Source organism: Erinaceus europaeus, chromosome 8, assembly GCF_950295315.1.
Source record: "Erinaceus europaeus chromosome 8, mEriEur2.1, whole genome shotgun sequence".
In the NCBI taxonomy this organism is placed as follows: domain Eukaryota; kingdom Metazoa; phylum Chordata; class Mammalia; order Eulipotyphla; family Erinaceidae; genus Erinaceus; species Erinaceus europaeus.
In genome coordinates, this window is record NC_080169.1 from 86,414,295 (window position 1) to 86,439,024 (window position 24,730).

Here is a 24,730-nt window from a genome sequence, read left to right on the forward strand (position 1 = left end):
TGTAAATTAACTTTTTAAAAAGAGGTATTGAGGTTGGGGCTGCTTGTGGCGCATATAGGAGAATTCACAGCGGGAGCTAGGAAATGGTTTAATCAATACAAGGTTTATTAGGGTGAAACAGGTAAAAGGCAAAATAAGCAATTATCATCAAGGGTTAAGCGTACACTAGGTCTATAAAGTCTGAATATGGTTATCAAAGTTTAGTCCCATCAGATAAACAATTATAAGCTCTGGTAAAGGTTGCTCATGGCTGTAGAGGGGTCTAAAAGTTTACAGGCTAGCAGAGTCACACGTGCTCAGTTCCCAGGAGAAGTAGACATGGCGGATGGATGCCTGGGGCACCTCCGCAGAGAGGCATCTGACCAGGAGAAGAAGCGGCAGCCAAAGAGCGCCAGATTTCCGGCTGCTGTTCTTTTAAGTCTTGCACACCAGCAGTCTGGATTCACCTACAGTGCACCATGCGCCTGCGCAGATCACTGCACACTCTGTCAGCCTTCTGTCGCCAAAGCTGATGTCACCACTGTGTCAGGGCATATAGCATCACCACACTTTGGTAATCTCAGTTCTGTAGTCCAAATCTACAGATTTGTTTACATTTTCATTACTTGTTCCTTTGCTTTGTTTCTTTATATATTTCATATGAGTGAATTTATTCAGTAATTTTCTTTTATGTTAGTTTAGCATTTTTTATAGATCAGATTTAATGGTAATAAATTTTCTTGACTATTGTTTTTCTGAAAAGTTCTTTTAAAATTTTTATTTATTATTAGATGGAGACAGAGAAATTGAGAAGAGAGGGGAGATAGAGAGGGAAAGAGACAGAAGGCTACCTGTAGACCTACTTCACCACATATGAAACTTTCCCTCTGCAGGTGGGGACCAAGGGGATTGAACTCAGGTCCTTGCATACTGTAATGTGTGCACTTAACTAAGTGTGCCATTGAAAAGTGCTTTGTCACTCCTTTAAATCTGAGTGATAACCTAGCTGGATAAACTATTCTCGAATGGAAGTCTTTTCTATTCAGCACTTTGGATATATCACACCAGTTCCTTCTGGCCTTCAGAATAAAGCAGATAATAGCTTAATGGGAGTTCTTGTATATAAAACTATGCTTTCTCTTACTGCTTTTAGGATTTTCAATTTTTGATCTTTGCCATTTTACTTATAATGCATCTTACTGTGCATTTGTTTGGAATTCTGAGCTTCCTCAGTCTGTGTTGTTTCTTTCCTCAGTTTAGGAATGTATTTGGCTATTATTTCTTCAGATAAGAAAATTTGTTTCTTTCTTGTCCTCCTGACATACCTAAGATGTTGATGCTACTCCTTTTAATGTTGCCCCATAATTTTATTTTATAGTCATTTTTTTAGTTCTTTTTTTTCCTCCTTATTTTGATGATTTCCTCTACCCTATCCTTAAGTACACCCTATCCCTATCACTGCTTCGAGCCTTTGATTTCTGTCTTTCTGCTGGTGGTTCCCTTTACTGTATTTTTCAGTTCAGCTACTGCATTTCTTACCTCTACCTCTATGTTTTCTGTTAAGTCTTCTCTCATACTTTCTGATTCTGTTGAACTTTTCTTCCATTGAACTTATAATTTCAATGAGTATCATTAATACTGCTACTTTGAAGTCTTTATGAGCTTGTTGAATTTGATATTTCTTTTTTTTAATTTATTTTTTATTTAAGAAAGGATAAATTAACAAATCCATAGGGTAGGAGGGGTACAACTCCACACAATTCCCACCACCCAATATCCATATCCCACCCCCTCCCCTGATAGCTTTCCCATTCTCTATCCCTCTGGGAGCATGGACCCAAGGTCGTTGTGGGTTGCAGAAGGTGGAAGGTCTGGCTTCTGTAATTGCTTCCCCACTGAAAATGGACATTGACTGGTCGGTCCATACTCCCAGTCTGCTTCTCTCTTTCCCTAGTAGGGTGGGTCTATGGGGAAGCGGAGCTCCAGGGCACATTGGTGGGGTCTTCAGTCCAGGGAAGCCTGGCCGGCATCCTGATGGCATCTGGAACCTGGTTACTGAAAAGAGAGTTAACATACAAAGCCAAACAAATTGTTGAGCACTCATGGACCCAAAGGTTGGAATAGTGGAGAGGAAGTGTTAGGGGGGTACTCACTGCAAACTCTAGTGCACTTCTGCTTTCAGGTATATATTTTGCACTAGTTTATGGATACATATGAACATATGCTCTCTCTCACAGAAACTGGTGTATATCTAGGTTTGGGGTCTTTGTTAGAAAGTGAGCCACCTGGGATGTAATTAGAGAATACTATGTAAGGAAAGGTCTCACCCCAGTAATGAAGCTGAAGAGTTGTCATTCCACACGTGAAGTCTCTGGACATAGTCTGAGCTGAAGCATGTTGAGGTGGCAATCGTTGTGTTGATTAGGTTGCGATCAGCAGATGCAATATTATTTGATATGGATTGGGAGAGGCATATGGGAAAGTGGGGCCTATCCAAAGGTTCAAGGACTGGGGGAGGTAGAGGCTCTATAGTGGAGATGTGAGATTCCTGCTGTCTTAGGGTTCAAAAGACAATGGATAGTTAATGTTATCATCACATTATTTGGTAATTGGGTTAACTTTGAAAAGTCCTTTTGTTAGGTTTTGCTGTACAGTACCCAGTATCTTGTATATAGCTGTGCTACTGGTTGCTTCTGATCTACTTGGTCTAGGCTTTTGAGAGAGTCTGCACAGTAAATACACATCCTATATATTAAAAAGACTCAGTCTGTGTTTTAAAAACTTCGAGACATACAATTAATTTTTCCCCTCTCATATTAATTAACTAGTGATTTATATGACTACACTTTACTTGAAGTGTACATAAACACCATTCCCACCACCAAAAGAAAGTGACCCATCCCTTCCACCCACTCCCACTCCCCACCGGCCCAGGAAGCTGCATGTCTACCCTCACCACAGGGTTTTTACTTTGGTGCCCTACTTACAATTTAGTCAGGTCCTGCTTTTAGTTTCCCTTTCAGATCTTCTTACTCAACTTCTGTTGATGAGTGGTATCATCCCATACTCATCTTTATCTTTCTGACTTAGCTCACTTAACATAATTCCTTCTAGCTCTGTCCAAGATGGGTCAGAGAAGGTGGGTTCATTGTTCTTGATAGCTGCATAGTATTCCATTGTGTATATATACCACAGCTTTCTCAGCCACTCATCTGTTGTTGGGCACCTGGGTTGCTTCCAGGTTTTAGCTATTATGAATTGTGCTGCTATGAACATAGGAGTATACACCTCTTTTTTGGTTGGGTGTTATGGAGTCCTTGGGGTATAAGCCCAGGAGAGGAATTACTGGATCATATGGAAGGTCCATGTCTCGCCTTGTGAGAGTTTTCCAGACTGCTCTCCACAGAGGCTGTACCAATTTACATTCCCACCAGCAATGTAAAAGGGTTCCTCTGTCCCCACAGCCTCTCCAGCATTTGTTGCTGCTGTCCTTTTTGATGTATGCCATTCTTACAGGAGTAAGGTGGTATCTCAGTGTTGACTTTATTTGCATTTCTCTGACAATCAGTGACCTAGAGCAGTTTTTCATATGTTTGTTAGCCTTTTGGATCTCCTGTGTTGTGAATGTTTTGTTCATATCCTCTGCCCATTTTTGGATGGGGTCATTTGCTTTTTTGGTGCTAAGTTTGCTGAGCTCTTTATATATTTTGGTGATTAGTTTCTTGTCTGATGTATGGCATCTGAAGATCTTCTCCCATTGTGTGAGGGGTGTCTTTGTTTGTTTAATAGTTTCATTGGATGTGCAGAAGCTTTTCAATTTGATATAGTCCCATTGGTTTGTTTCTGCTTTAGTCTTCCTTGCAATTGGGTTTGATTCATCAAAGATATCCTTGAGGTGTAGGTGGGAAAGTGTTTTACCAATGTTTTCCTCTAAGTATTTGATTGTTTCTGGTCTGACATCCAGGTCTTTGATCCATTTGGAGTTGATTTTTGTTTCTGGTGAGATAAAGTGGTTCATTTTCATTCTTCTGCATGTTACAACCCAGTTTTCCCAGCACCATTTATTGAAGAGAGCCTTCTTCTTCCATTTAATGCTTTGGGCCCCTTATCAAAGATTAGATGCCAAATGGTGTGGGGAATTATATCTGGGCTTTCGATTCTGTTCCACTGGTCTGTGTGCCTATTTTTGTTCCAGTACCATGCTGTTTTGATGATGATGGCTTTATAATATAGTTTAAGGTCTGGGAGTGTGATGCCTCCATTTCTGTTTCTTTTCCTCAAGATGGTTTTGGCAATTCTAGGTGTTTTCTGGTTCCAGATAAATGATTGTAGTGTTTGTTCTATTCTCTTAAAGAAGCTTGGTGGAACTTTGATGGGTATTGCATTGAATTTGTATATGGCTCTGGGGAGAATATTCATTTTGATGATATTTATTCTTCCAATCCATGAGCATGGGATATCTTTCCATTTCTTGTTATCAGTTTCTATATCCTTGAGTAGCGACTCATAGTTTTCAGTATATAAGTCTTTCACTTCTTTGGTCAACTTTATTCCTAGGTATTTGATTGATTTTGCTGAAACAGTAAATGGGAGTGATTTCTGGATGTCTTCTTCTTCAGATTTAGTGTTTGCATGAAGAAATGCCACTGATTTTTGTACATTGATTTTGTAGCCTGATACCTTGCTATATTGCCTAATAACTTCTAGTAGTTTTCTGCTGGATTCTTTAGGTTTTTCTTTGTGTACTATCATATCATCTGCAAATAGTGAGAACTTGACTTCTTCCCTTCCAGTCTGTATTCCTTTGATTTCTTTCTCTTGCCTGATTGCTATGGCAAGAACTTCCAATACTATGTTGAAGAGTAATGGTGATAGTGGACAGCCCTGTCTAGTCCCTGATCTGAGGGGGAATGCTTTCAGCTTCTGTCCATTGAATATGATGTTGGCTGTAGGTTTGCTATATATAGACTCCACTATCTTGAGGAATTTCCCATCTATTCCATTTTTTGTAGAGTTTTGAGCATGAATGGGTGTTGGATTTTGTCAAAGGCTTTCTCTGCATCTATTGAGATAATCATGTGGTTTTTGGCTTTGCTTTTATTGATGTGGTGAATGACATTGATTGACTTACGGATGTTGAACCAGCCTTGCATTCCTGGGATGAATTCCACTTGCTTGTGATGAATTAGATATTTCTTCCAGTTATTGTCTTGATGCATAGCTGCATTTAATTTCCTGTATTTTCAATATGTTTGGTGCAGCTATTGATCATGGTCATGATTGAGTGGTAGAAGCTACCATATCAAGGTCAAGTCAAGCCTGCAAGTGCTTTGTAAACATTAAGTGTGGAGAATTCTGGCAAGCTGTGTCCTGCCAAGGGAGTAAGGGGGTCCTCCCACCCTCTCCCCTTACTTGTTGACTGTGCTTTGGGAGGTCTGCTGGGTTCTTGTTGGCTTGAAGGGTACAGTTAGTTTGCTAACATTTAGAGTTTAGCTAGTGAAGGTTCGTTCTGTTAGTCTGCCAGGAGATAGCAGTCTTTATCAAGTATTTCTCATTCCTTAGCTAAATCTGCTGCTTTCTGGAGGTAAATGAAGCTTTACAAGAGGAATCTTCCTCCTGGGTCTGTTACTATTTCCATAGTAACAAAGTTGAATCCCAGCAAGGTATCTGTAAGCACTGCTCTCAATAAGGAAATGCTGCTCTTGGAACTCCCAGTTTATAGAATATAACTTTTATTTTGCCTCCCAATTCCAGTCTTGTAATTATTAGATAGTAATCATAATGTGGTATGAGGAGTTCAGTACAACTTCCCCTTACTCCTCAAATTAAAATTCCTCACCATAAATATCTCTTCCTAGTTGCAATGTGTTCAAATAGGGGCTTTTTTCTTTTGTGAGAAGGATGTTTTTTTGTGTCCCCACCTGGATGCTTATCTTTAAAAAATTTTTTTAAATTTCTTTATTTATTGGATAGACGTAGCCAAAAATTGAGAGGGAAGGGGGTGATAGGGAGAGAGACAGAGAGACACCTGCAGCATTACTTCATCACTCATGAAGCTTTCCCCCGAAGGTAGGGACCAGGGGCTTGAACCTAGGTCCTAACACACTGTAACATGCGTGCTCAACCAGTTGTGCCACCATCTGGCCCTGAATGCTTATCTTTTGTCCCTTGCTACTCAGTCTCATTTGTTTTAGTTTCAGGCCTGTTTCTGTGCTGATTGTTTCATGTTTTGGTATAGCTTTGCTGTTATTGTGGGAGGAGGTAAACAGAGGCCTTCTGTATTTGACCATCTGATCTGTCTGATTTTAATTATTTTTTAACAAGACCATTGCTAAACTCCATCTTATGATGGGGCTGGGGTTTGTACCTGGGATCATTGGTGCCTCAGAAATCCAAGTCTTTTAGGATAACCATATTCTATTTCCCCAGTCTTATTCTATTTTTCTAATGTGGTGTTGGGAATGAAACCAGGATCTTGTACATACATAATACTACCGAGCAGCATTACTCATTTCTTTTTATTGGTCAAAGTTTTTTCTTTTCTCCTTTGCAATTAGCAATACATAATAATCAGCAAACTTGTGAACTAAGAAATATGAGTAATGTACAACAGATGCTTGACTATCTTAGCAGTTGATAAAATGGAATATCGTTTACTTCCATAAAACCAGTATTTCTCTGAAGAGATGCTTGTTTGTTTTTTAATATGACACCAGGAAATAAACCCAAGATCTTGCTGGTTTGTCACACCACTGAACATCCTCCCCAGCCCATTTTTTCCCTTTCCTCTCCTCTCCTCTCCTCTCCTCTCCTCTCCTCTCCTCTCCTCTCCTCTCCTCTCCTTTCCTTTCTTCCCTCCCTCCTCCTCATTATCATCCTCCTCCTACTCCTTTTCTATTCTTTTCTTTCCTCCCTCCCCCTCCTCCTCGTTCTCCTCCTTGTTCTCTGTTCTTCTCCTCCTTCTCCATCTTCTCTCTCTCTCTTTGGAGAAAGAGGACATAGAGGAGACACCATAATGGTGAATTACCATCCATGAATTTTCCCCACTGTTAACCACAGTATTCCCATTTGGTCCCAAAACTCAAATTCAGTGCTTTAGATATCATAAGGTTTGTACTCTACTGCTACTGGGTGAACTACCTCCTTGCTCTCTTTTCCCTTCAAGTAGTAATAGTTCTCCTTCAGATGAACTTCACTGGCCACCGCTGCAGAAAGCTTGTTCCTTTCTTCCTTCCTTCCTTCCTTCCTTTCTTTCTTTCTTTCTTTCTTTCTTTCTTTCTTTCTTTCTTTCTTTCTTTCTTTCTTTCTTTCTCCTCCAGAGTTATTGCTGGGGCTCGGTGCCTGCACCACGAATCCACTGCTTCTGGAAGCTGTTTTTCCCCTTTTTGTTGCCATTGTTGTTTTATGGTTGTGGTTATTATTATTGTTATTGCTACTGTTTTTGGATGGGACAGGAGAAATGGAGAGAGAACGGGAAGACAGAAAGGGGGAGAGAAAGACACCTGCATACTTGTTTCACTGCTTGTGAAGCGACCCCCTTCCCTGCAGGTTGGGAGCCGGGGGCTGGAACCCAGATCCTTATGCCAGTCCTTGTGCTTCAAGTCATGTGAGCTTAACCCGCTGCACTACCGCCTGACCCCCACTTGTTTCTTTTGTTTTAATGGAATTTTAATGACTTAAAATTTGTATGCAGCTATGCCTTAATTATAATGTAAAATGCTAAGAATTGGATACCAGAAGTCATATTTCTAAACTTTTCATATATTGTATTCACTTCTGAATTTGTCTTTCAGCTAAGGTGATTTTATTATTTGAATATCATATAAAAATTTGAATATATCAAACAACTCTTGATAGGATTATTTTTGAGATTTAATTGGTACATATTGTGTTAGTTTCAGATGTGTAACATAATGACTTGATACTTGTAGCAGTTGCACAAGGATCGCCACAGTAAGTCTCACTAGCCTCCATGTATAGCTACACAATTAAATTTTCTTTAACCATGTTTATAGTTATAGAATTTTCAAAACTGGTATTAAGTGGAGAAAACAACACTGAGAATTTAAAATGTAATTTATGTCATTCTAATTATACTGTTTCCTTTTTAGAATACATTAAACACATTTTTGGAATAAAGTTGTTTCATTTAGAACTTAAGGTGACTATAATTAGTAAATGCAGTATTGTTCAAAAATTATAAGTAGTAATAAATAACAATCACATTTACTATTTTTCTGTTTTAGATATTTGAATGGTGGTATTTTCGCAAGTATGGAACATCATTCATTGAACAAGTCTCAGTAAGCCACTTGCGCCCCCTTCTGGGAGGGGTTGACAACAACTCCTCCAATAATTCTAACTCCAGTAATGGGGACTCAGATTCCAACAGGCAAAGTGTTTCAGGTATGAAAAGCCTTCAAATATAACATTATATTCTTACTGTTACTAAACTTCATGAATGTGATGCAGTAAAAATTAACTATCAGAGAAAGATGAAGTTTGTTTTTCCAAGGAGTTGACATCCTCTACCAGAGAAGTAGAATAATAAGCACCACAGAGAAAGTCAATTATCTTGATTGATTTCACCTTTTTTTTCTCTTGTATTTACTAATGACCATTTAGGACTGTGCTCTCCCAAGCTGGTTCTCTAGTGTTTCTCTGTCTCTATAGTTTCTCAATCCTCATTGAGTTTATCTGTTTTTTTTTTTTCATGCTAATTGCAGAAACGTGTATCCAAATAGATTTGATCACACCACTCCTCAGCTTAAAAGGCTTCATTAGTTACTTATACCACAGAGTATAAAGCCTGGGTCCTACACTCCCTAGCACGGCATAAGATGCTTTGTTATGGCCTTGTTACAGGTCAGTCTTTCTTCTTTCCATATTTTGAACATGACTTGCTTCTTACCACATTCCGCCTAAAATTCTGTCATACTCTCCTGGTTTTGATGATTTTTAACAATGAAACTCAAATGTTACCTTCTGGGTAGATAGAATTTTGGGTTTAGGAGCATGCAGCATTGAGTTTAGTTCCTGGTGTCACAATGCCAAAGTGATGCTCTGGTGTTCTCTATCTCTCTTCTTATTTTTATTTTTGGTATTATCTTTATTTATTTGATAGAGGCAACCAAAAATCAAGAGGAAAGGGTGGTAGAAGAGAGAGACCTGTAACACTGCTTCACCACTTGTGAAGCTTTCCCCCTCCAGGTGAGGACTGGGGGGTTCGAACTAGGGTCCTTGCACATTATAGTATGTATGCTCAACCAGGTGCACCACCACTTGGTTTGCATCTCTCTCTCTTTTTCCCTTTTCTGTCTCTCTCACTAATAAGTAAATACAATTTTTTTTTTTTTTTTTTTTTTGCCTCCAGAGTTATAGCTGGGTCTCCGTGCCTGCACTATGACTCCACTGCTGGTGGCCATTTTTTTTTCCTTTTTTTTTTTTTCCACCTGATAGGGCAGAGAAATTGAGAGTGGAGGGGGAGTGGAAGCAGGGGCTAGGACCTGGGTCCTTGCTCTTCATATTATGTATGCTTAACTGCATGTGCCACTACCTGGCCCTAGTAAATACATCTTTAATAAAAGATGTAAGTTTTAAACAGGTTTTTTTTTTTTTTACCTTTGTTGGATCTTAATATTTGTTCACAGGAGACAAGAAAGAGAATGCCAGAGTACCAAAGTATCACTCTGGTACATGTGGTGCTGGGGATCGAACTTGGGACCTCATGCTTTTTTTTTTTTTAATATTTATTTAATTTATTCCCTTTTGTTGCCCTTGTTGTTTTATTGTTGTAGTTATTATTGTTGTTGGATAGGACAGAGAGAAATGGAGAGAGGAGGGGAAGACAGAGAGGAGGAGAGAAAGATAGACACCTGCAGACCTGCTTCACCGCCTGTGAAGCGACTCCCCTGCAGGTGGGGAGCCGGGGTTCGAACCAGGATCCTTATGCCGGTCCTTGTGCTTTGCGCCACCTGCGCTTAACCCGCTGCGCTACAGCCTGACTCCCAGGGACCTCATGCTTTTAAGTCCAATGCTCTAGCCTACCACCATCTAGGCTGCAAAGATTTCCTTTTTGCTTATTGCACATGAGAAAGAGAGTTTCACATGAGTGAGAGAAGGACACACATGCATACATCAGAGAACCACTCCTGTTCCTGTGACATCTGCATTGAACTGGGAATCTCTGGCATGAGAGTTCAGTGATTTACCAGCTGAGCTGTTTTCCCAGCCTGCTATTATTTTACTGAATTTACACTGTCATATTTAACTATGCTGATTTATTTCAGTATCTCTAGCAATTTATGTAATGTCTAATGTAATATTGAGGCTCGGTGGATGGATGAATAAATACATGCAAAACCTGTACTTTCTCCTTTTTTACTAGAAATGAAGCAGCCCAGAAGGTGACACAGTAGCTAGAATTTTAGAGTTGGGAGCATGAACTCCTGAATTCAGCCGCCAGTATCACATATGCCAGAGTGATGCTTGGTGTACTCTTTCTCTCCAGCTAATAAGTAAATACATCTTTAACAACAACAACAACAAACTGAAATGATAATAATTTTTTACCGGTCTCTCCTCATTAGCCCAGTAAGCATTCCCTCTGTTATTAAGGTGAGCTTGAGCTTGTACAGGGTTCTTAGGAATATCATGATTTAAAAAACAGTTCCACCTCTCCATGAAACTATCATACCTACTGAAAAAGATAATGTGTAAGTGCTATTATTATGTGAGAGAAATGTACAGTGGAGTGGGGAATAAAACGGGAGATATTGTCCTGAATTGGGGGAAGAAATTTGCTTCTGATAGGTGAGAGCACCAGTTCTGAGACTTGATAAAAAGGAAAAAAAGACATTAAAGAGATAAGTTAGCTGTTTTCTTCTTCCTCGATAGAATAACTCAGTCCACTTTTCACAGTTGTCTAGCACGTGGTAAACTTCAAAATGCATTGTATATTCCTGATGTTGATTCAGTCAGCCAGCCATCAGTGGCAGTGGGCACCTGTAGGGGCACACATTTATCTCAACCTAAAATGTGTATGCATGAGAGATGGTGTCGTCCAGGTACCAGAATTGCCTGGGACTTTGTAATCCATTCACTTTATGAAAGAAAGAGACCTGAGCAAACAGAGTCATTAATTTAACCAGTTACACTAATGAGTTAGTTTATTATTCTAATGAGGAATCTTGATCATTCAGCCATCATTACAGAGCTTGTGGATAATTGCCATCACTTTGCATCAGCCATGAAGACCTAACAGATTAAATCTGCTCTTGTCTGATTCAAGTTACTGTAATCTTTGAATGACACAGAGCACAACAGAAGATGAACAGATTGAAAGAAGCAGCCTCATTTGAGGCCATTCTTTAGTGTGAATACATTATAATTTTTCATTCTAATTCTCTCTCTGCCTAATTTAAGTCTCCTGACATCATTCCTTAATGCAATGAAAAGCTCTTACTCTTCTTACAGCCACTATTATTTTGCTGTCTCTTCGTGGTTGCTTTGATTGCTTCTTATGCTTTATATGAATCTTGACACTATTCTTAGTGCTTCTACAGCAGATTTTAAAGGGATTAGCTAAGCCTTTTATAAAAATGTAGTAATAATAATCATGAAAACTCTGTTTCACTTCTACTAAATTTTTATCAGGCCATGGGTTGTTTTCTTTTTTTCTTGTTGGTATAGCATGGTGTGGTGTGGTGTTTGTCTGTTTGCTTGTTTTACCAAAGCACTGCTCAGTTTTGGCTTATGGCAGTACTGGGGAATGAACCAGAGTTTTCAGAGCCTCAGACATGAAAGTCTTTTTGCATAACAACTATCTCTCCAGCTCTAAGGTTGCATTATGAATGTTGTTATTAATTTAACTCCTCTGGTTTTTAAGATTTATTACTATGTATGTAGTGTTTTTATTTACTTCTTATACAATAGATGCCTGTATTTATGATCTGATCTTATAACAATGTTTAAAATAATTACACTTAAGAAAATGGAAATTATATCACTTGACTATACTTAGGATTTAATTACCATTTCTTCTTAACATTTACCTTTATCATATTTGACTGATTCAACTTAATAACCATGAATACCAATATGGAGAACCAGAACTCCATAGGATTAAGTCATTTTCCAGTTCTCTTTTCCTATGTGGTATTTATTTTTATTATAATTACCTTGTACTTATCTCTACATTCAATCACTTTCTATTTCATTGCCTAGTGTAAGCTTTACCTTTTTTGTTTCATTTAATCTCACAATAACCCCTTGAGGCAGATACTGTTATCCCCATTTTATAGTTGAAGAGGCTAATTGCAGGAAGATTAAATCATTTGCCCAAGACTATATGACTGATAGATTGGACAGTCTCACTTAAAAATATTTCTATATTTTATTTATTTACTATTTATTGGATAGAGACAGAAAAATTGAGAGGGAAGGGGTGATGGAGGAGAGCGAGACATAAAGAGAGAGGATGTGCAGCATTGCTTCACCACTTGTGAAACTTTCCCCCTGTAGGTGGGGACCAGGGGCTTGAACCTGGATTCTTGTGCATTGCAGTATGTTCACTCGACCAGGTGTGCAGCCATCTAGTCCTTGGTCAGTCTCACTTTAGTATCCAGAGTCTTAAGTGCTAACAAAAAAAAAAAATTAGTCCAAGCCTTCTGTGAAGTTTAGAAATTAAAAAATAATGTGATTACCAAGCAACTAAATGAGTAATTCTATTAAACTCTTTTACAGTAATTGACATTGTCCTAGTATTATTTCTGAAACATGATTAGCTAAAATTACTCCATAAACAGTTCAGTGGCAGAATTGCTAGTCATTGGGAATTCAGGCTCTGGTGATAAACATAACTCTAATCTTGACTCCATCAGGTAAATGCAGACAAAATCAGATATAAATGCAGATAAAATTATTCTACTTTCCTTAGCATCTTAATTTGGGAATTGAATAATAATGGAAATAATAAAAACAGTGTATTTCATAAGAGTAGTTTGAGAAAAATGCAATCAGGCAGAAATATCAAGTCAGAGGACAGCCATTTGGCAGTGGATATATCACTCAGATGTGGATATAATTGTGAGGTTGCCACAACCACAGAGAAATATTGCTGAGGATACAACTAGGCTTAACCACAAACTTAGGGACTAATTTTTGTACCCATGCTTTTCACTGCTTGCATTTCAAATACATCCCTCTGCAAAATTGCAAATTGCTACATGTCAAGGACCTTCCACAGTTAGGGAAAACTCAATTTGTACTTGCCAAATTATGTGTGTGTTGAAAATCGATCATTTTAACCAAACTTATTAGATTTATAAAAATCTTTTGCTACTAAATTTTGTATTCTGATATAGATTAGATCTCCAGTTGAATGATGAAATTGCCTACAACAGTTTTAGTCCCTAGTGAACATTTATTTAATAAATTATTTCACATTATTTGGTAGAGTCATTTGATTAGATCAGAAATGAATGATGATGAAATCATCAGAGGTACAATTAGTGGTTTAACTTTCTTGGCACTTTTCTTGAAGAAAGCAGGATACTATTTTGAATAAATAAAACCAGTAAAAAAATAGTCTTCTTAAATTTCACATTCACTCATACCTTTTCTTAATCCATAAAAGAACTTGGGTGAATAACATTTATTGAGGTGAAAGCTAGCTACGTGTTACTTTATGCATTTCCTTCTAGTCATTATTTAAAAATCATTATTTTGAAGTTAGAAAACAAAGATATTTAAGGAAATGAGCATTTTATCACTCCTGATGGCTGCCTAAAATTGGCTTGAATGATGTAAAGAATTGGGTATTTATTTATTTGGATTAGCAGTGGCCTCATGCATTCTCACTGTTCCAGGCTACATTTTTATTCCACTAAGAAAGAGATACTATAGAACCTGAGCTGCTTTGTGCCAAAGCAACTCCCATGCGGTATTAGGACTTGACCCCATTATATCCTCATTGCAAGGCATGTGCCCTGCTGCTGTGCTAACCCACCAGCTCCCTAGATATTTTACTTAATTAAAATATGCAGAACCACACATCAGAAATGGAATGTTTTAAGGCTGGTCTTGATTTTCGTGGTAAAGCTGATGAAATTCTAGCTAGGAACATAGGCCATTACCGTTTAGAAATAAAGTATTTAAAAGTATTAGTAAAAGTACCTAACATTTCTCTAAAGGAGTTCTACTTCTCATCAAAATTTGATGAAGTTACAGGAATTTTAAAATACTATGTCAGGAGTCCTATGATGATGTTCCTGGTAGAGCGAGTGCAGACATTATCATGGACAAAGTCTTGAATTTCAAGTTCCCAGTTTGCTTCACGAGCAGTAGAATAGTACTGTAGGTGTCTCTCCCTTCTCTCTACCCCCACTTCTCCCATTATATCACTCTGTCTGTATCTCACCCTATAACAAAGAAAAAGGAGGAAACGTCTACTAGAAGTAGTGGAGTTGTTTTTGTAGACTCTGAGCCCCAGTAATAACCCTGATGAATTACATTCTTGCATGCATGCTGAGGTCTGAACTTTTCTCTGAGTGGTGTGAATAGAGAACTTACTGTGAACTGCTGCAGATGGAATCAGAGAACATGCTTAGTTTTTCAGAATGTATTTTTAATTGTACTATTAACAGTTAAAGGCTTCATTGGAGTCATTTTTTAGTACTTCTTAAAAGCACTACAATTTTTTAGATTAATATAAACTGGAAATCCCTTCTGGAGGCAAACTTTTAATTCTGATTCAAATATATTTATTCCTCAAAGGTACACTGGGCTTCATGTGGGGAAGTGTTTAGCCTTTGGAGACTTAGTTTATTTCCTTGATTTAAATCATCATATTCTGATATGCTTGGTTTGTAACCCTAGTTATATCACAAAACTATGAGGTTGTCTGATATTTAAGGAATATGGTCCTTAGAGTGATTCCAGGCTAAGAAAAAAAAATTCCAGTAAAGATTATCAAACAGAGTAGCAAAGAACAATATATAGTCATGATCTATTTTGAAATGAAACTTTGACATGAATTTATCATTGATATCCACACTGCTAAATTCCTTACATGAAAACTGCATATACACCCCCAGTTTAAGGTTGTAACTAATGACGGCACTTTTTAGTATTTCTTCATCACATTAATTTTTCTCATTCAGAACATTGCATAAGTTACAACTACTTATTATATATATATCCTCATTTCTAAGTTTCAGGGACTGTTGGAAAAATTGTATACTTGTGATGTATGTAACAACTAACAATGGTTATTTTAAGGCTCAGTTCTCTAGTGGAAGCATAAAAACAGTATTTCAAAATGTTTGCAACACCCCCTGCTGGCTGTATTGTAGCATTTAAAGATGCACTAGATAAAGTGCATCTTTAGACATTCCTCAATCATCCTTAAGACAGACACGCTATTTTTCTTTAGAGTTATCTTTGGTGAGAAATAATGCATAAAAATATAATAGAATTAAAACTAGTTGAAGGCAATTGTGTTTGTAATTTTTCAGTTGACATTTAATTGTACTTACAATTTCAGTAGTATAATAATGTATTTGTTATATACAGATTATTTGCTATAACCTTTTTAATAACATTTTACATGAACTTCAGTGTGGGGGCAATCTAAAGATGTTCCTATTTTATTGTAAGTAATGCCAACATGAAAATCCTTTGTAAACTAATCTGTGCATATTTATACTAATTAAAAATTAAATGCTCCTGTGGCACTTTTGTTGGGGGGTTAGTGAACAGAAGGTTTATTATATCATGAGTTATTTAGGTACATAAAAACCATGGCAATAACATAGGCAAAGGAAAAATAATGGCTGCTTATGTGGCATGGAGCATAGCATGATTCCTAAACTAGTGACCAGCTTTTCACTATATGTGTTCAGGTCCTGGGGGAAACAGCATAGTGGGTCAGGGAGAGGGAGAGCAGGTTGAAGGGCAGCAGGAACAGAGAGGGATTTACACCAGACACTCATTTAAACACCCACAGTCTCTTGTGGGTTTGCATAAGTCCATCATATACCCCTAAGGCTGATGTCAGCATATGCTAATTACGTTCATGTCCCAACACATATTTATTAAACGCTAAATAAAAATCTTGCAATATTCATGAATTAGTTTAAACAAGTACTTTGTAGAAATCATGTTAAATGAAATAATCCAGAAAGAGAAGAACAAATAACAGATGGTTTCCCTCACAGGTAGATTTAAGAAACAAACAAATGGAAAATTCAGAGTAAAACTTAATTAATTTTGGTCTATTATAGCAGATCAAAGGACCTAAAAGGATGGAGAAGGGAGGAGCTGAAGGGAGATGGGGTCCAAGTGTTTTATGAAGTAGGAAGAGAAGTAGTTGGTTGAGGTTGTGGTGTGCTGACACCTACCATGAAGAGATGTGAAACTGTACATCCTCAACAACAATCTCTCAACAACAATCTTTTAAATCAACATTTCTTCAGTAAAGTGATCTATTAAATTAAAAAAACCACTTTGATTCTTGAAAGATATCTTCTGAGAAGGGTTTGTAAGTGGTGAGGACTTAAGAGTTATACTGGCTTAAGGGCAGAAACATAGTTGTTTGGTTTACTAGTGTGATTCAAGCTATACTCTAGAGTGCATTTGTGACCTCTCTTAGGTACTATATGTTTTTTGGGGGGAGTATCTTATTTATTTATTTACACATTTATTTTATCTATTTCTTTTCTTTTTTTTTTACCAGAACACTGCTCAGTTCTGGTTTATGATGTTGTGGAGGATTGAACCTGGAACTTCAGAGTCTCAGGCATGAGAGTCTCTTTGCATAACCATTATGCTATCTACCCCCACCCTAAGCCAGAAGTTCTAGCAAGAGCTCTCACCAGAACCTAATCATGCTTGTACTCTGGTCTCAGAATTCTTTTTTTTTTTATTTTGTTTTATTAATTTTATTGAGAGAGATGCAGAGAGAGACACACACACAGAGAAACACCAGAGCACTGCTCAGCTCTGGTTTATGGTAGTGCAGGGGATAGAACCTGGGATTTAGGAGCCTCAGGCATGAGAGTCTGTTTGCATAACCATTATGCTCTCTCCCCCACCAGATCTCAGGATTCTAACCCTTAGCACTATGAGAACATGAATTTTTCTTGTCAGTCCTTTGTGGCAATTTTGAAAAGTAATTTATCATAGAATCAATATTATTGTATACCCTAGTTAGGAGTTCATTATTGAGTTTCAAATCATAGTCCAAAATTTAAGCTTAGCTTACCATCTGTGAAATTATTGTAAGATGTATTTTAGAGTAGCAGGAAGTTTTACTTTATCCTGTATCTCCTACCAATAATTTTAGTACTGCATTCATAAAATCTACTTAGACCTATTGAAATGTCTACAAAAGTTGCAAACCAACTGATTTTGGCACATACCTTGATTTAGCAAATGAGGAAACTTGAGTTTAGAGAGATTAAACGAAATTTTCCTAAGTCCTGGTGCCTGAGCTGTTTCCTGCTTAACCACCCAGAGCTTTTCCATGTTGCTTCCCATGTAAAGCAGAGAGAATACAATTATCTTATCAAATGGACAGGAAGGGTACTTTGCTGAATTAATTAGCTCTTAATGTCTCTGAACTTATATGTAACATTTTCCTATTTCTTCTTGTTGCAGAATGCAAAGTATGGCGAAATCCACTAAATTTATTTAGAGGGGCTGAATATAATCGGTGAGTATTTTGACAGTTTGGGAAACAAATGGATCTAGTTCAGAGAGCAAAAGCAGCGGCAAATGTTTTTGCTAGTTCATCGAAGGGTCATTGTAACAGTCTGTTCAATGCTTCCATTGCTCTGAAACGTCTGAAAATGTTTTGCTTTTTCTTTTTTATAAATACTTCAACATTGGAATGGGTATAATGTTACAAAAATGTGTTGTTGTTTTTTGATTTTAGAAATTTTGTTAGTCATTATTTTCATTATATATGTACAATCAAGATATTTTGAAGTTTACGTGGAAAAAAAGATTACAAAGATGCCATCAAATTTATGTTGGAGTTTAATTTAATTTTGTGGAGTAACCATATCAGAATTTTCATAACTTTTTTGAGAAAGGTCTATTCATAATACTAATTATGGAGGTTTTTATTAGTGTTACTAACATTTTTTTTTTTTAATATTTATTTCTTTTGTTGCCCTTGTTTTTGTTGTTGTAGTTATTGTTGTTGTCTGTCTTCGGTGTTGGATAGGACAGAGAGAAATGGAGAGAGGAGGGGAAGACAGAGAGGGGGAGAGAAAGATAGACACCTGCAGACCTGCTTCACCGCTTGTGAAGCGACTCCCTGCAGGTGGGGAGCCGGGGGCTCGAACCTGGATCCTCACGCTGGTCCTTGCGCTTTGCGCCACGTGCGCTTAACCCGCTGCGCTACCGCCCAACTCCCGTTACTAACATTTTAAGACAAAAAATATGCAGGAAAATTTTGACTTGTTTCCTACTGTGATACTTCCTGAAGAAAGAATAGGAGGACTTTAAAAACAGATTTTTTTTTTTTGTATAAAGGCTGTTTTCTGTCCCTTTCAGTTTTTAAAAACATATTTATTTATATATTTATTTATTTTGGGTTAAGACAGAAATTAAGAGGGAAAGGGGAAACAGGGAGAGAGAGAGAGAGAGAGGGAGACTTGCAGCATTTATTTCATTGCTCTTGAGTCTTCCCCCCTGTAGGAGGGGACCATGGGCTTGAACCTGTCTCCTTGCGCACTGTAATGTGTGCACTCAAGCAGATGCATTACCACCCAGCCTCCTAAAACTGATATTTAAACAATTTATTAGAAAATCTGTTTGTTTGCAGTTTTGTGTAAAAATATAATCTAATCATATGTAAATATATGTAAATTGGCTAATGGTTATATTTCAACTTCTATCAGTCTAATATTTTGTAGATATTTTCTCTCTTGAAAGTTCCTGATTGTTGCCTTACTTCCTCTTTATAGGTACACTTGGGTGACAGGACGGGAGCCCCTAACTTACTATGACATGAATCTCTCTGCCCAGGACCACCAAACATTCTTTACTTGTGACTCAGATCATCTGCGTCCAGCAGATGCAAGTATGGAAAATATTTTAGATGGTTGCTTAGTGGGAGGACTTTTTAGCTTAAATAACAAGGTTACAGTTTCAGAATATCTGTTCTACAAAATCCCCAGTAGATAAAATGTTAAATTGGAGATCGACTATTTCAGCCCAGAATTCTGCTACTTGAATAAAGTCTCTGTCATTGTGAGCTATCAATGTAGATATGAACCTCATTAAAATTAAAAATATTTAAAAATATATACCAAAGTAGTACTCACATATTAAGAAAAAAATTTTTTAATCTTATGTAAATCCAATTAAATCATTGATTGGGATAGAATGAGGGCTTGTGGTGTTTTAATTTAAATTGGGATCATATTAATCTAAATAGTTAATGTATCATAGTGATTTTTATGTCTGTTTATCTGTTCACTACTGTTGAATGCAGGCATGGCATACATAGGCTATTGGATATTTGTTTTCCATTTATGAGACTTTGTTTTGTATACATTTCACATCTCTCTTGAGTTTCAAATAATCCTACTGGTGTATTTTAAAATTTTATTTATTCACTTATTATTAGATAGAGACAGAAGTTTAGAGAGAAGGAGAAGATAGGGAGAGACCTGCATTATTGCTTCACTGCTTGCAAAGCTTTCTCCCTGCAGGTGGGGACTGGAGGACTTGAACCTGGGTCCTTACTCATTGTAACATGTATGTAAGAGCAGGTGTGCATGTCTCATAAAAAACCTAAAACACTTTTTGCTGGTCTAACCAGGAAGTTTTGAAATGGTTTCAGAGACTGTTGCAAGGATTTGGGAAATTGATCACAGAAATTATTTTGTGTTCCAGTAGAAGAAAATTAGTAGGGGTGTCATGTCATAATGTGTAAAATAATTTATATTCTCTAAAAATGACATCAATAAGTGAAAGAAAATGAAAATCTGTTAAGAGTATGTGTTTTGATTAGGAGCTCTTATCTAAGACACCTAAGATTATAGATTAGTCTGTAAGATTTAGTTCTATAAATTTATGAACACAAAAATCATCAGTTGAAGAATATAAGAATACCAAATTAGTATGTACTAGTATGAATTTTAGAGATGTGGGTTGATACTCTTGGTAAGTACTCTTCTATAATCTAAGCTGAAAGGTGTTTAATTAGTTATTGTCCTGCATGAGTCTTTTTAATTATGTGTATTGACTGACTTTTTCTTTCTCAAATAGTAATGCAGAAAGCCTGGAGAGAGAGAAATCCCCAAGCTAGAATTTCAGCAGCTCATGAAGCCTTAGAGATAAATGAGTAAGTGGGCTGAAAATCTTATTCTTAAAAAAAAAACGTTAGCCTTTGTGAATATATTCATTCACCGTTGATTACAGAAACTGTGGATTTGATCTTGAGGGCTATTGTATAAAAAATTTTAAAGAGTATTTATGTAGAAGAGACACTTACAGTCATATTAGAGAACAATTAAGTGGCAGGCTTTTCTGTGACCCTAAGTCAAAGAATGAATATCCCTGGGATATTCTGAATGAAGGAAATACAGTTTTTCACGTAGCTAAAACCCTTTGACAGGGAAAGTTTTTCAGATGTAGAATGCTCATCTTTACTATCATATTTTATAGGTATAACTTCTGCTAGTGGGGTGGGGCCATAAGACATAAGTGAAAATTTTACACTTTTAAAATATCTTAAAATGAAGACATAGACAGGCAAAAATCCTGCCCTTAATGTTTCTAAACATTCTATGGTTTACCAAGGAAGTCTGGGAAATCTCATCTGAAAGTTTCAGAGAATGAAAACGTTTTTAGAGTTGGAATCATATAAGTCCATGGTTGGCAGAGACCTTAAAGGTCATTTAGCTCAAGTACCATCTGGTACTTGAATCACCTTAATACTTTTGCTGCCAAATGGTCATTATTAAACTATTTTATGATTGTTCTGAAGAACATTACAGAATCTTCTTCAGAGGCTTTAGGGAAAAGGTTCACTTGAGAGTTGGAAATACTGCCATTTTAACATCTTAAATTGTTTGGTTTCTGATTCTGTCATGCACCATGTTTATTTTCCAGTTTCTTGTCACCTAAAAATCTGACATGCCCTACATTCTGTGTGTCATCTATGTTTCTGATTGAAAAATAACATATAGTCAGGGATAGAACTCTGTGATGTGACATATAGAAATCACCTTCCAGGCTCATGTCTTCATGAATCATCATTCTTTGGTATCATTCAATCAGTCACTAAGCCACCCAGTTACACTGTGTTTCTGCTCATGTTTCTTCATTTTAATCTTAGGAATGCTAGTGGTAGCTGTGGCTCAGCAATGATAGTAAACTTATTAGAGTAAGTTAAACTAGCCTCTGATGTTCACTTCTTTCTTTTTAAAATGCTTTGGAGATCTTCTCTTTAATAATCCATTAGAATGTCTTTCTAAATCACTATTCTGTAGTTTAGAAGTTATGCCTTCTTCCCCTGTTTGAGCATTTGTACTACATTTATCATTTCATCTTCTAGAACCTCTCCATTCTTTGTGATTCCTTAACTTTCCAGGGAACAATTCCATGGACTCCCTAACAGGTCTGTTGACTTCCTGGGATCTTCCCATTCCAGTTTAGTAGTAACTTATTTTTAATAGATCAGCTGTGTACTATCTTAAATCTTATTATCCATTTTAGAGTTTAATTTATTCTCCATTTTTACTAAGACTCATTCTCCTTGAGGTAGAATCCAGAAGAAAGTAGCAGTTATAGAGCTTTGCATTCTTTTTATTATCTGCTGCTACTAATTATAAACTTTCCTTGTTTTGATGGTGGTATTATATATTGTATGTTGTTTTGCTTATTTATTTCTATGATGGTTTTGGGGAAATGGGCATGTTAGTTGGGTCTTACCATAATTTAAAAACAGGGAATAGACAGTTGTCTTTATAATTTATTTAGTTTTTATTTTGCCTTACAAGTTTCCACTAATTTGGCCTTTTAGCTTTCCTGACATTATTCTGTTCAGTTCATTTCACTACTGTCTTATAATCCTCCCCTTCATGACTTCTTCCCATCATTTTTTTTACATATTCTTTAAAAATCTGGTTTTATGAGAGACCTCTGTGCAATCATATTGGTTACTTAAGTGTCACTCCTCTTTTCTTTCTGAGAGGATCATTTGTGAATGACTTTATAATTGTATGTTAGGAAACAGGCCCACCTTCTTAGCCTATTTTACCTCTCTCAGTCTCATGTCATTGAATCATGCTTCTTTTCTTTGAATTTTTTCAAATCTACCTTCTTAGATTGTCCTGACTTCCAGAATGACAAAGTAACTCTCTAAATGTTCCTATCAGTTTTCATTTCACCAACTATGTTTTTCTTCTTGGTCAGAATTAGGTCCAGAGTTGAAGTTCCCCTAATTGCTTCCTCTACCATCTGGGAGATAAAATTGTTACCAAAGTAAGTCAAGAGCCTGTTGAGTGCCTAACTTCTAACCAAATGAGACTTGTAGCAGACATCTGGATGGTTGACACCCCCATCACCACACTTTCTTGCTTCTGTATGTGTATTGTGTTGTGACAAGGTGCATCATCTATTATCTTCCATTGAGCTGAGTAGTCTGTTCTGTACGCCCCAACCATTAGCACTTCTGTTGCTCTTTCCTTTCTCCTTCACTCACAAGCTCTTAGCATGTTTCTACCCTAGACTCATGAGTTTCCACATAGATACATGTTTTCTTGGCCAGTAGTGCTACTCTGCCTCTCCTCCTAAGAATACTGTTTTAAATGTGGTTAAACAAAGCAAGTAAGTTAACCTTAAGTTGAGTTTCCAACCCACCACTGTAATCTTTTAATTTCTTTGATATTGTACTTAACATTCAGTATAATAATCTGAATTTTCACCTGTTACCCTTGACCTGTATCTATATATTGGCATCTTAAGCCTTAAGTATTTCTTCCTGATGCCTTTATCAGTTAGTTCTGTGGTGAATCACTGAGGATTTTCAGCATCGTTATTATTCTTTCCAAGTCATATGTGCTACCTTAATTATAATTATCTGTATAGGATTTTTCTCTGGCTATTTTTTTTTCCTAATCACCACTTTTAGTGTTAATTCATGTTGACTAGTTCTGCCTGAAATTAAAGGGATTGACTTAAAGAATTTATAAAACCATTCTACAGGCTAAAGTTATCTAGTATCCGGGACCTCACATTAGCTGTTAAATTAGCCTCGGTATTCTTTCTGTTACACTTTATGAATAGTAAATGTAACATTAAGTTTCACTTTCTGTTTATTTTTTTCTTGTGGTCTGATGGAATTTCTGATAAATAGGGCAGTGACCACAGGAGAGGCAATGGACAAGAAGCAAAGTACAGGGGTCTATACAGATCAAGACCTTCATGATCTGCTCTGATTTTCCTGTTACATTCCCTTTCTTTGTAGTGGGCTATTTCTTATATAATTTGGAAACTAAGTTTCCAAGAGCTCCCCTAATTTTTTATTTAGCTGCTTTTCCTTTCGGACATCCTACCTTAGGTTGTTGTTAGAAGGACTGAATTGAGATGCTATATGTTAAGTGCCTGGTACAGTACTTAATATGTACTAATAAGAAGATAGTACTTTCTCTACCATCTGGGAAATAAATTCATTACCAAAATCAGTCAAGAATCTGTTGGGTGCTCTACTTCTAACCAAATGACATGGCTTATAGCAGGTATCTGGATGGTTGACACCTCTCCCTATTTATTGTTTTTAAAGACATGAGATTTTAACTCTTGTTAGCTATTAAGGCGGGATCAAATTTTGAGCTCTTCAGAAATAATACTGCCTATAGAGTCTTACAGTGTCCCTCTCTAACACAGAAACTCAGTGCTAACTCTAATGAGATGTTCAAGTGATGCTTTTTTTTTGTCCCAATATATAACTTACTTAAGGACTTTCTAATTCTGAAGAAATTCTTAAAGAGAATCTGTATTTAGTGAACAGAAGTAAATGTACATATAGTACCTTTAATTTTGTGTATTGGTAGGAGACTTTTAATAAGAACTTTTATCATCACCATCATTATTTGACATTTACTGAGCATGTACCACATGCTGGCTACTGTACTGAGCACTTTACATGCATCACCTTACTAAACCTTCACAACAACACCATCAACAAATAGATTCCATGTTGTTCTCCATCAGGGAGGCAGAGTAATAACTAGCCTAGAGTGACACACTAATAAGGGGCAGTGTTCATATTGTGAGCCCCATATTCTAACATTTTACATCTTTCTTCTGAAGCTAAAATACAGACATTTCTTTTCATACCATCATTTTGTGTCAACACACAGAGGTGCATGAACCAGCTGGCCATTCTGCATGTTTTGGCATAACTCCTTGCCCTTCTGCATGCACTCCAATAGTTATTATAGTGTCCTTGGATTTGTCATTGATGGTGGCTATTATCTGAATGGACAGGTGTGCAACTGCTTATATTCTTTTGGCTGAAGAGGAAGCAACAACCATTGCTGAAGCAGAAAAACTATTTAAGCAGGCCTTGAAGGCTGGAGATGGCTGTTACCGGCGTTCCCAGCAGCTGCAGCATCATGGATCCCAGTATGAAGCTCAACATAGTAAGATTTCACCTAGGTTGATGTGTTGGGGGATAGAAATTGCAACAGAAGGGCTAGCAGACATTATATAGCAGAATAGCTCATTT

At 37.0% G+C, this 24,730-nt stretch overlaps 1 protein-coding gene across 6 annotated transcripts in view; it reads left to right on the top strand.

The window, feature by feature from the left end:
* ST7 (suppression of tumorigenicity 7) overlaps positions 1-24,730 on the top strand; it is a 339,787-nt gene that overhangs the window by 196,773 nt on the left and 118,284 nt on the right. For 3 of the 6 annotated variants that reach the window (XM_007525439.3, XM_016189276.2, XM_007525441.3), the window contains exons 3-8: positions 8,226-8,385; positions 17,638-17,692; positions 18,954-19,069; positions 20,263-20,338; positions 22,414-22,482; positions 24,490-24,644. In XM_007525439.3, the coding sequence (XP_007525501.1) occupies positions 8,226-8,385; positions 17,638-17,692; positions 18,954-19,069; positions 20,263-20,338; positions 22,414-22,482; positions 24,490-24,644 (631 nt within the window). The remainder of the gene's footprint in view (positions 1-8,225; positions 8,386-17,637; positions 17,693-18,953; positions 19,070-20,262; positions 20,339-22,413; positions 22,483-24,489; positions 24,645-24,730) is intronic. The other 3 variants (XM_007525440.2, XM_060196477.1, XM_007525443.3) reach the window with 1 other exon arrangement.